This window comes from Bison bison, unplaced genomic scaffold (genome assembly GCF_000754665.1).
Source record: "Bison bison bison isolate TAMUID 2011002044 unplaced genomic scaffold, Bison_UMD1.0 scf7180017864331, whole genome shotgun sequence".
NCBI lineage: Eukaryota > Metazoa > Chordata > Mammalia > Artiodactyla > Bovidae > Bison > Bison bison.
The window spans coordinates 4,392,670-4,405,084 of NW_011494903.1; the positions used below are offsets into that span (position 1 = coordinate 4,392,670).

General features: G+C 44.3%; 1 protein-coding gene across 1 annotated transcript in view; it reads right to left on the reverse strand.

The window, feature by feature from the left end:
- The window catches only part of EGFLAM (EGF-like, fibronectin type III and laminin G domains), a 195,695-nt gene that overhangs the window by 51,262 nt on the left and 132,018 nt on the right, over window positions 1-12,415 (reverse strand). The window contains exons 8-12 of the mRNA XM_010853757.1: window positions 9,919-10,034; window positions 8,998-9,316; window positions 7,945-8,045; window positions 6,395-6,495; window positions 3,634-3,778 (exon numbers count right to left, since the gene is read on the reverse strand). Coding sequence (XP_010852059.1) covers window positions 3,634-3,778; window positions 6,395-6,495; window positions 7,945-8,045; window positions 8,998-9,316; window positions 9,919-10,034 — 782 coding nt within the window. The remainder of the gene's footprint in view (window positions 1-3,633; window positions 3,779-6,394; window positions 6,496-7,944; window positions 8,046-8,997; window positions 9,317-9,918; window positions 10,035-12,415) is intronic.

Here is a 12,415-nt window from a genome sequence, read left to right on the forward strand (position 1 = left end):
AGAAGGAAATGGCAACCCACTCCAGTGTTCTTGCCTGGAGAACCCCAGGGACGGGGGAGCCTGTTGGGCTGCCGTCTGTGGGGTCGCAGAGTCAGACATGACTGAAGTGACTTAGCAGCAGCAGTAGCAGTATTCCATAGAGAGAAGGCAACGGCACCCCACTCCAGTATTCTTGCCTGGAAAATCCCATGGACGGAGCAGCCTGGTAGGCTGCAGTCCATAGGGTTGCTGAGTCGGACACGACTGAGCGACTTCACTTTCACTTTTCACTTTCATGCACTGGAGAAGGCAATGACAACCCACTCCAGTGTTCTTGCCTGGAAAATCCCATGGACGGAGCAGCCTGGTGGACTGCCGTCTATGGGGTCCACAACTGAAGCGACTTAGCAGCAGCAGTATTCCATACAACCACATGGACTACACAGTCCATGGAATTCTCCAGGCCAGAATACTACAGGGTAGACGTTCCCTTTTCCAGGGGATCTTCCCAATCCAGGGATCGAGCCCAGGTCTCTGGCACTGCAGGCAGATTCTTTACCAGCAGAACCAATAGGGAAGCTATATATTACCACATCTTCTTTATCCATTCATCATATATATATGGATGTATATGGATATCCATATATCCAATTTATGGATTTTCTTCCACCCATATTTATCTTTAAGTCATTGTCCTACTGGAAAATTAAACCCACAGTTAGCACTGGAAACTCAGACAGCTGTGTTTTGAGAAGGGATGACTTTGGAATGCCTCGAAGGGAAAGGAAGGTCAGTCAAAACCAAGAGCAAGCCAACAGGCAGTGTACCGTGCTGGGCATCCAAAACAAACTTTCTCTTTCCAGTCCTGACACCAATTTACTGTGTATCTTGGATGGGCCATAGGACTATTCTGTGTCTCAAAAGGTGATAATACTAATTTTGTGTATACGTGGGCTAACGTTTATCCTTTTACTATCCCGGTCACCTTTATACTATGTCCTGCAAGAGGCATTTGTGAGAGAGACGGAAATTGCCAAGACTGAGTTGCAAAATATTTTGAAATTTACTCATGGATGCATTTTTTTAAAGTCTTATTACAGCTAAGTAGGGACATTTCCAATCTTAGACTAAACCACAATTTGGATTGTAGGTTTTGAGGTTATAAAATACAGAGTTGAACATGAAGTGGGACAAAATTAAGGTGCTCTTGGTTATTTGTTTTTTATTGCAGAAATATCTCATTTGTTTGGATTAAAAGGTATAGAGAAGGGCTGGGTAAAGGCATGCTGCCAGTAGTTATAAAATTTGCAGAATGTAAGCCACTGAAATGTAATCTTTACCATTTATACTTTTGTTATCAATAAGTAAAACATCTATTCATTGCTTTATCTTTTCTAATGAATAGATAAGAATCATTTATAAATAGTGTATTAAATGTGAGCTAGGCAGCTTCAAAGTATTTACAGTGGATTTTAAGGGTTAATTACTTACATTTTTTGTTAGGTGAATTGAGTGCCTGGTTGGCTTATTTCATCAAGAGCCTCAGGATTTACTTCTTTTGGATCCCATCCTCATCTCATCCCATCCCTCTGACCCCATTCCCTGATCCAGGACCATAGCAGGAGCCCAACAGCTAAATCCTTTTCTTCCTTTCTGGAGCATTAAGTGCACCACAGGGGAGAATAGCTCCTCTGAGGCTCCCTTCACAACATCCCGGATAACAGTCTTTGAGCCTAGCCTTTATCTTCCTCTAATGAGGGTTACCTTTGGGTCTCTGAAGCCTGTATTACCTGCCTATGGAAAGAACTGCTGGTACTAGAATTTGCATTCCCTCAGCACAGCTCTTAACAGGTTTTAATGGGTGATTGTGAAAGTCCAACCCCCTTGCTTTCGGTTGCACTACTCTGAGGTACAACTCACACTCCAGAGCTCCCCTGGAGGATCGGGCTAACGCCAGATCCTGGTCAACTTTGCCTGAGATCTCATTCTTGCTGACTTCTGTCCCTCCCTTGTTCATTGTAATCCCTTCTATCGCAGGTTTCCTATGGGATTCCTTTCTTAGTGAATCATTTGCATAGACTCATCAACTCAGGTCTGTTTTGGGGGAACCCTGACTTAAAACAGACCACTATCTCTCAAGACAGTTTCTTAAACACTCTATACTTGCAGTCTGACTTATACAACTTGCTTAGCAAATCCTGGTAGTAGAGAGGCAGATGTTACCCTGAGTATCCACAAAACTATATACCTTTTGTAATTAATTATTATATTCAATAAATCATATACTCTGAAGGCAATTCTATCTGAGGATTAGAATCACTGTTGTGCATGCTCAGTCATGTCTGACTGACTTTGACCCCATGGACTATGGCCCACCAAGCTCCTCTGCCCATGGAACTTTCCAGGTAAGAATCCTGGAGTGGGCTGCCATTTCCTACTCCAGGGGATCTTCCTAACTGTTAGAGCACTGCAAACTATATACATAGGCACCAGAATAGAACAGGATCATCACCTCCATTTTTATAAATGCTATGCCTTTATTAATGTAACCTATAATTTCTTTAGCATGTTATCATATGGCCCTATTTATTTACCTTCATTGAATTTCTTTGTTTTAAACCATATGATACTCATACATGTATTACTTCTGTTACAGCTTCTCCACCTTGAATTTAGGTTAGTATTTTGAACCCAAGTTCAAAGCTTCTTTATTCCTATCAAATTTAATTTTAACCATAGTAGGCCCATTGTTCTGGCATTTATTGAGTCTGCAGTGCATTTATCCTCTTTTCCCTTCCTTAGAAATATATGCATATCTGTATAATGATCTTCTTGGATTCACATTCACTACATTTGTATTCTTGTTCCTTTGGAAACACTGGGATCCAAATGATGAGGTTTATTTTTTCTATTCTTTTTTTTTTAGTAGCAAGTCATGACCCTTTATACAACTTGCCTTGTCAGCAAAGAATATGAAGAGCCTAGGAAGGAGAAAGCTACACACATATACACAAAGGCTTTCTTGCTACTTTTTCCCTCAGAGAATACAAACACCTGCCTGATTATAATTACAGACTTGGTTCCTTGGCAGGTTGCTAATCCAAACTGTTTATTCTAAACACAGTCCTAAAATTGCTCAGAGCATGACAAATATGTGAATACCTAGGTGATTTGCTGAGTAGCCCAACAGTTAAATTGTTTTACCACTTCCTATAATCATGGCCCCAAAAAAGGTGGATGAATAGATTATGCCTGCATATTGAACCAAGTGAACCTTTCAGGATGATTTTCTAAAGTCACAGGGTTACGACACCTCTGTCTTAAAAGTAAGCTTTGTGTCTGGCACTAATAATGGCTTCAATTCTTCCAACAGGAGTCTTCCTCCGCTTTGATGTCCTTGTAGAAAAAGAACATATCCTCAGGTACAAGGCCTCCTGCATGTCCCTGCACCCAGGGCCACGATGTTGGCATATTCAGTCCCCCTCCTCAGTAGGTGTGGGATGGACATAAGCCCTGAAAGCCCACCTTCAATGGAAAAGCTGGCAGAGCTGGGTTGCCTGAGTATACCATGCAAAACAGTCCATCTGCCAGCTCTCTACAGCGGGACCCTCCCAGAGTACTGGGCGGGAGGGTGCGAATGAGGCGCACACTCACCTGGGACTGGCCAGTCACTGGGGTGCCATTGTTCAGCTGCAGCAGCCCATTCAACCCATCTCTGTAGAGCGTAACGGTGTGCCAGCCCCCGAGTTTGATTTTGGTCTCACTTACAATGATGGCGACCCCAGTTCCACAGTTAAACCTGTGGGGGAAGAAAAGAAAACTCTTAGATCAAAGTGAAAGTGAAAGTCGCTCAGTTGTGTCCAACTCTTTGCAACTGTGTAGTCCATGGAATTCTCCAGGCCAGAATACTGGAGTGGATAGCTGTTCCCTTCTCCAGGGGATCTTCCCAACCCAGGGATTGAACCCAGGTCTCCCACATTGCAGGCGAATTCTTTACCAGCTGAGCTACCAGGGAAGCTCACTATTGTGTTCAGACTCAACAGACATCATTTCCAGGGCAGTAATAGCTTCATTAAGAGCCCGTCTGTTCAGAGCTAGGCTTATGGGTATCAAGGGCTGTTTAAATCCATACACAGAAAAACTTCCTTAGAAAGACGCCTCTTCCCTAGGACCACTTCAGTCTTGTCTTTAATCTGCCTGCAGGACCTTTCAACGTGGGGCCTCCTTTAACCCGACTTTCTCTGTAACTCAGAGAATCCTGGGCAGCTAAGATCCTCTCTCCTTCTCAGAGATGGCTGGATACTAAACATGGATTCAAGGTGAGGAGAATTAGAGCTTGAGTCACTCTGCGTCCGGGGATTTCTCTGGGGACTTCCCACAACTCCCAAATGACAGCCTCAGTGATATTAATAAAATGTTGGAAAAAAAAAACCCAAAACGGGTCTTCACACTTATTTTGGCAAGCTGGGCAGCACTGCCATCTGTGTTCAGCTGGGCCTGAGGGCAGGTGTGGTTTCCATGGGAAGCTGCGGCTCAGAGCGGGTGTGGGTGGAGAAGGAGCATTCTCAGACAGTTGCATTATTCTTGTTTTTTTTCCTCCAACCTCCGTATGTTCTGGGGTGCCCTCCGGTCACTACACCTGACATCTAAAATTCTGACCCCTTCCAGCCAAGTTCTAAGCAGCCACCATAGCACCTCCCCTTCGGGTCCTGAGGCTGTCAGCGGGGGACACTGACCATGACATACAGTGTTGTCCTTTCCAGGATGTGCACTAATTGCAGCCTGCTTCTCATGGCCTCCCTTTGTCTCCTGATCCTCAATGGACAGGAATGGGTTGGAGAGGCATTGCAGAACTGGCTGACCTAGAGGGGGTGATCTCAGAATCACACAGTAGGAATTGCAGAGATGGAGAGCTGCTACTAGCAAATAACCAGCAGGGCTAGCAGAGTCCTTCAGATACTCCAAGCATTAGAGCCCACGAGGTTAGGGACCACTGCCCTGGATCCTACTAGCTGAACTCAATCTCCCATCAAGCAATGCATTTAGCAAAGGATGCAGGGGGCAGGGGTAATTTTCTAACTAGCAGAGTCCTTCAGATACTCCAAGCATTAGAGCCCACGAGGTTAGGGACCACTGCCCTGGATCCTACTAGCTGAACTCAATCTCCCATCAAGCAATGCATTTAGCAAAGGATGCAGGGGGCAGGGGTAATTTTCTAACTAGCAGAGTCCTTCAGATACTCCAAGCATTAGAGCCCACGAGGTTAGGGACCACTGCCCTGGATCCTACTAGCTGAACTCAATCTCCCATCAAGCAATGCATTTAGCAAAGGATGCAGGGGGCAGGGGTAATTTTCTAACTAGCAGAGTCCTTCAGATACTCCAAGCATTAGAGCCCACGAGGTTAGGGACCACTGCCCTGGATCCTACTAGCTGAACTCAATCTCCCATCAAGCAATGCATTTAGCAAAGGATGCAGGGGGCAGGGGTAATTTTCTACCCCATGTGGAACGTTTCACAGACAGTCTTATCTATCTTAACCAAAAGTAATTTTGGTGCTGAAATAATAAAAAAACAATAATGGTTTTGGTGCTTACTGAGTGCTTGCTATGTATGGTTCAGGTACTGCTCTAAGTACTCTTATGTATTAATGCATTTAATCCTCACAGTAACTCTGGGAGGTAACACAGAGTTGGAGAGGTTAAGTCACTTGTTGAAGGTCAGGTCACCAGGGAATGTTACCATGGGGATGTTGACCAGTAAGCCATGGAGAAGCACTTGGCTGACCTCATCAAATAGTCCCATGTACACCTCTGTGAGGATGATTAAAACACATCCACAGAACTCTGCCTCCAGAAAACCACACAGAAACCAAAGGTGGGTGGCTTCCAAGATGCACTGGGACACAAATGATCGGGGCAGAGGAGGTAAGTCAAACAGTCCATCACAGTCTGGAGGGAAGATGAGGATACGGTCTGAGTCTCTAGGAACCTCCAGGAGGCTGTGGGCTCCTCTCTGGGCTCCGTGGCTGTCAGCTGAATCTACCACAGGGAACAAGGAGAAGGTCCCAGCCTTCTTCCCATCGCATCCACCAGAGCTCCGGGAAAGAAGGAACTTGACGGGCTCTGGCTCACTGCTGCATCCCCAGGCACTACCGCAGTGCCAGGTACACTGTGGGAGCTCAAGAAAACATTTGCTGTTGAGTGAATGAATGATCACAAGGTTCCAGACTCAAATTTCAGAGGTTACCCTGCTATCTTGATACCCCAGTATTTAGTAGACTGGTCCAGGCTCCATAATACACATAGTTCCTTTATTTACACTATAAATCGAGTATAGGTTTTGTTCACAGTACAGAAAGGAAAACACATTGTAGGGTAGTATTAAACATTCCAGGGGTTTCTTCCAGGAATTACCTGAACTGGAGCGAGCGCCGGATGACAGCCAGGGACATGAAATCCCCCCTGCCATGCTCATTCTCCCCGCAGTAGAGCAGTAAGCCATCCTCAGCCTCTGCCTGTTATTAAACAAACAAAAGCCACACGAATAATGAGCACCTCCTCTTCCACAGAGGGCCACCCAGAAACACTCATGGACACGAAACTCGAGGATCTCCACTGAGGTCCTATTTACAAGCATGCAGACTCCAATTAATTTCCAGGTACACAGTTCTAGTTCATTTTCAATAAACAAGGGCAGCAACATGAACAGTGTATGAGGAATTTGGCAGTGATGTGAGAGGAAGGCGGCCCCATATCTGACCCACTCTTTACCCTTGCTGGACCCACCAGCAGAGCCCAAGGGAACCGTGTGCACAGAGGCCGTGGTCCCACGGGGGCTCCTCTCATCCTCGTCAAACTCCATTCTCACCAAAGAGCATTCCAGTTTTTCCTTTTTTTACTTCCCAAGCAAATTTGCATCTTTCCTTGCATTAGGAGAACAAGACAATACAAGCAGCCCATGGACTAGTTTGGTTTTCACCCATGCTGCCTGTCCTAGACCAGGACAAGTCATCTTGTGGATTCTCAACACTCTGACCTTAAAGGGGACTTTTTTCCCTATCTCCAAACCTATTCCTGTCATCTGAGATACCCAAAAGAACCCCTTTAAGCTGAAGGCACTGCAGCTGATTCATCGTGAAGAACACCTATTGGGCCGTCAGCATGTGCCAGGGTTGCTTATAGCTGTTTTTCTATCTGTGCAGGTGCAGTCATAACAAGGAAGGTTGTCTGGGCTTCCATTAAAAGGGATTTGGGGATGAAGAATGCATTTATGCCTTCTGAAATCCTGGCCTGGTCATGATTATGAAAGTCAACTGAAAAAAAAAAAGCGCACAACCTAAGAGTTGAGAATTATGTTTTATTTGATGGACTTGAGGACATTATGCCCAGGGAATAGGCTCTCAGAGCTATTAGGTTTAAAGTGTGAAAGTGTTAGTTACTCAATTGGGTTCAACTCTCTGGGACCTCATGGACTGTAGCCCAACAGGCTCTTCTGTCCACGGAATTCTCTGGGCAAGAGTACTAGAGTGGGTTGCCATTTCCTTCTCCAGGTGGTCTTCCCAAGCCAGGGACTGAACCCTGGTCTCCCGCATTGCAGGCAGATTCTTTACCATTTGAGCTGTCAGGAAAGCCCTTTAAGTCCTCAGCAATTGGGCTCAAGTCCTCAGCAAATCTGCTGAATGAAACGTAATTCTCAACTTTTAGGTTGACATGAGTAATATGGCTGGAACCCAAACATTCTTCTTGGGAACTTTCAGACCAGCCATTTCCATAGTTTGGTAACATACACAACCCACTCTCCCTTTGCTGCAGCCCTTGAGTGTGCAAATGTACCCATCGTTCTCGCTGCCCTGTGAGTGGGTTTACCCTCTGCTTCCTCTCCCCTTCTCCTTCTCCCTTTGATGCAGCACATTGCTGTGTTACGGTGCCCAACAGGCGCTCATAAAAGGATTAATCCTTCTTACCCTAAATTCAAGAGTAATTTGAAATGCCTGGTAAGAGTTCTTCAAAGGTTCAAAGGTTACATAGGAGTGACCAAAGAACTGAGGATACTGTATAACAATATCTGAAAAAAGAAAAAGACAAAAGAATGCTGTTTGCTCACTTCTTCAAATGCAAAACATCAATACACAACACCATTGCTTGGATATCATTAAGTAAAACTCCCGATAGTCTGTTAAGCCCAGCTTACCATCTTCATTTCTCTACTCTTTACCCCTAGGATTCTCATTCCTGGGGGCATTGAGCTTCTGAAGTTCTTAGGGAGAAATCAGATCTCTGGAGATTGTTACTTGCCACTCTAAAAAGAAATCAGTGGCTCTAAGGCCACTGACACCTACTTTCACATTGCACAACTGTGTGATACGCGTTGGCTCAACTAGTATCCTTCTTGACCTTCACGCACAGATTTCTGCTGTATTTGTTGTAGAAGAGGCGTCACAAAAGTAAACCCACCCCCAAGGTGCCATTGGGATGATTTACGCATTGCTCCAAAAGGACTGCATGTTCGGCACATACAGGAATACGGCTGCTATTCAACTAGAAGCAACGGAAGACTCACATTTGCCCTGTATTGCTAACTGGCTAGTTTAATAACTGAAACATGGAAAAAGGGCTCCTCTTAGGAAAAGGACAAGAAGGAATCTGCGTGGACTGAAGTACTGCTCTATGGCTCCCTGTAGGGTCAGCTCACCACCACGTTCCCCACCCACTCCCCCAAGCCCACCTTCTGAGCAGCTCTCACCCCTTGCCCAGGTTGCAGTGGCATCGATCCCCACCCACTCCCCCACGCACCCACCTTCTGAGCCGCTCTTACCCCCTTTGCCCAGGTTGCAGTGGCATCGATCCCCACCCACTCCCCCATGCACCCACCTTCTGAGCAGCTCTCACCACCTTTGCCCAGGTTGCAGTGGCATCGATCCCCACCCACTCCCCCATGCACCCACCTTCTGAGCAGCTCTCACCCCTTGCCCAGGTTGCAGTGGCATCGATCCCCACCCACTCCCCCACGCACCCACCTTCTGAGCCGCTCTTACCCCCTTTGCCCAGGTTGCAGTGGCATCGAGAGCCCCCCCAGGTGTAGTCACTGACACAAAAGCTGTCGGCAGAGCAAAGAGTTTCATCACAAGACGTGTCAAAAAGCCTTGGCATCACAGCCACACCATGCTTTCCTTTCCTGTCCACTGGAGTGGGCTGGGGAGCCACTGCAGTTGTGGGGAGAGATGCTGGGGTTGGGGGGACAAGCCTAGAAACAGTCATTGGGTTCGGTCTAGGTGCCATCTTGGATTCCACAAAGAATTTCTTATTCCCTTCTTTGATAGCAGGAAGTGGTTTAACCTAAAGACAGAGAAGGAAAAGAAGTTCAGGATTAACATGGAGCACAGTAATTAGGTTTCCTTATTTATGGCTGATGTCTAATACATGAAACTACAGTTATTTTGATATCTCCCCAAACCTTGGCAGGTAGAGACGGCAAATAGTAGTGACTCCAGTTTATGGATAAAGAACTTCAGGTTCAAGAATTTTAAGTATCTTCCCCTGTATTACTCAGAAAATCAGTGCTAAAACTGATATTATATGATTTATCTTTATTACAGCATCATTAAGGCACATTACTTTTTCAAGGAATTGTTCATTTCTGTATCAATATTGACTTTATAAAATTTCACTTGCTTGGAATCTAAATATGCTTTTGCCAAATGGTGAAGTCAACAAGCAGAGGCTGACTTTAGAACATCAGCATAGTTGATATCTAGTTACTATTCATTTACAATCACCTGGAGACTAATAGTCAGAGGAAATAAATATGTTTTAGAAGCAAATGAGCCAATTTAAGTGAGCCAATTTAAGTAACTCTTAAGTAAGATGTTTGTGGTCCATTGACTAAACCACTTTGTTCAGCAAGGAAACAAAAACACCCAGGCTGGACTTCTTGTTACCTCCTCAAAGGAAATATCCAAATCTAAGTCGTCTTCAAACGTGTCATCATCTTCACCAGCCTCTGTGTCGGTTGCATAATGGGGTCCATAGCGCCCACTTCCTGACTCCTCAGGACCTTCGTAGAGAAAGCAGCAGCCTGCAGTCAGCACCTGCCTTTGCTCCCTTTTCTATCCTAACATAGCCCATACACAGCTGTACTGAATGGATGGAGATACATCAGAAACACACAAGGAATTCAACACAGAAGAGGAAGCAATATTGAGCAAAAAATATGAAAAACATTTAATCTCATAAGTAATCAAGGCAATGCCCATAAAAAGCAGAAAGAGCTGCCATTTTATACCAACAAGACTGGCAAAGACAAAAGTTAGATAATAAAAAATATTGCCAAGGGGATCTCCTTGGTGGCCCAGTGGTTAAGACTCTACGCTCCCAATGCAGGGGGCACAGGTTCACCCCCTGGTTGGGGAACCAAGATCCTACCTGCTGCGCAGCAGGGCCTGAAAAAAAAATGTATTGCTACCTTTAGACCATGAAATTTTTGCACCATGTTTTATGTCCCTGGATATGTTCCAGTGTCTCTCAGTTTACAGTCTATGGGAACTTGAACAGAATTTGTATCCTACTGTTGTGTGAAAATTGTATAAATCTTAATTGTTGAATTGGTTCATAGTGCTTTTCAGGTCTACTATGTCATCCTACTTCTCTGTAATAGAAGAGAAGAATCTTCTATTACAGAGAAGTAATAATAGAATGTACATGCATTCTATTAATTTTTGAGAGTTTGATATTGAAACTCTAACTAAAAACCTTAATTTATCTACTTGAAAAAAGTAATTGTAACATATAGTGGAACTATATGTAACTTTGTTCTGTATTTTTCAAGTCTCTTGTAAATATGCTATCATATGTTCATAATTAAAAATTAAAATTATAAAATGTATTGCCAAGGATGGAATCAATGGAGACTCATACTCTGATGTTAGATGTGTAAACTGGTATATCCTCTTTGCAAAACACATGGAAATACTAAATGAAGTAGAAAATGTTCATACCTTTTGACCCAGCAATCTCACTCCCACTTACAAAATATGGAGAAGATCTTTCCCATGTATACCAGGAGACAGGAGCATAACACATTTGCAACATCGTAATTTATAATAGTAAAAAAGAACCTGCTAAATTTGCTATTTATAATAACACCCCAAATATCAACAGAGAATGGATAAGTGAATTTAAATATATCTATGGAGTGGAAAACTATGTAACAGGGAAGAAGAATAAACATTTAATTGAAGCATTAGTTGAGGCATTGGATGAACATTTAGTTGAGGCATTTAATGCATCAACATGGTTTAATCTCACATGGTTTTATGCAAAAAAATGTAAGTTGCCAAGGAACATACCAGTTTGATGCCACTTACATAAAGATCAGCAGCAAGAAAAACTATATATTATTTAAGGATACATACGCACACGCAGACTTCCCTGTGGCTCAGACGATAAAGAATCTGCCTGCAATTCAGGAGACCCATGTGTGATCTTCAGGTTGGGAAGATCTCCTGGAGAAAGGAATGGCAGCCCATTCCAGTATTCTTGCCAAGAGAATTCCATGGACAGAGGAGCCTGGAGGGCTACAGTCCATGGAACTGCAAAGAGTTGGACATGATTGAGCAACTAACACAAACATACATGTATGCTTTGGGTTAGGGTACAGGACCCACTCAGATACCAATATCTGCAGATGCTCAAGTTCTTTATATAAAACACCAGAGCACAACTGGCCCTCGGTATCTGCAGGTTCTGCATCCATGGTTTCAACCAACCACAGATCAATATGGAAGACCCATTGTGTATGTAATTTAAACTCTTAAGAAAAGTAAAGCAGGGGGCTTCCCTAGTGGTCCAGTGGTTAAGAATCCACCTTGCAATACGGGGGATGTGGGTTCAATCCCTGGTCAGGGAACTAAGACCCAACATGCGGTGGAACAACTAAGCCCATGTGCCATACTACTGAGCCTGTGAGCCACAATGAAAAAGATCGCACATGATGCCCTGAAGATCCTGGGTGCTGCAACTAAGACTTGATACAGCCAAATAAATATTTTTTAAAAAAGAAAAGAAAAACAAGGCAATGATCAAAAATACCTGGGAAAGGTTAGAAGAGGACTATGAATGAGGCTGACATACAGGGTCTTTGAAAGTCCTCTAAAATATTCTATTTCTTAAGGTAGATGCTGGATCAGATCAGATCAGTCGCTCAGTCGTGTCCAACTCTTTGCGACCCCATGAATCGCAGCACGCCAGGCCTCCCTGTCCATCACCAACTCCTGGAGTTCACTCAGACTCACATCCATCGAGTCGGTGATGCCATCCAGCCATCTCATCCTCTGTCGTCCCCTTCTCCTCCTGCCCCCAATCCCTCCCAGCATCAGAGTCTTTTCCAATGAGTCAACTCTTTGCATGAGGTGGCCAAAGTACTGGAGTTTCAGCTTT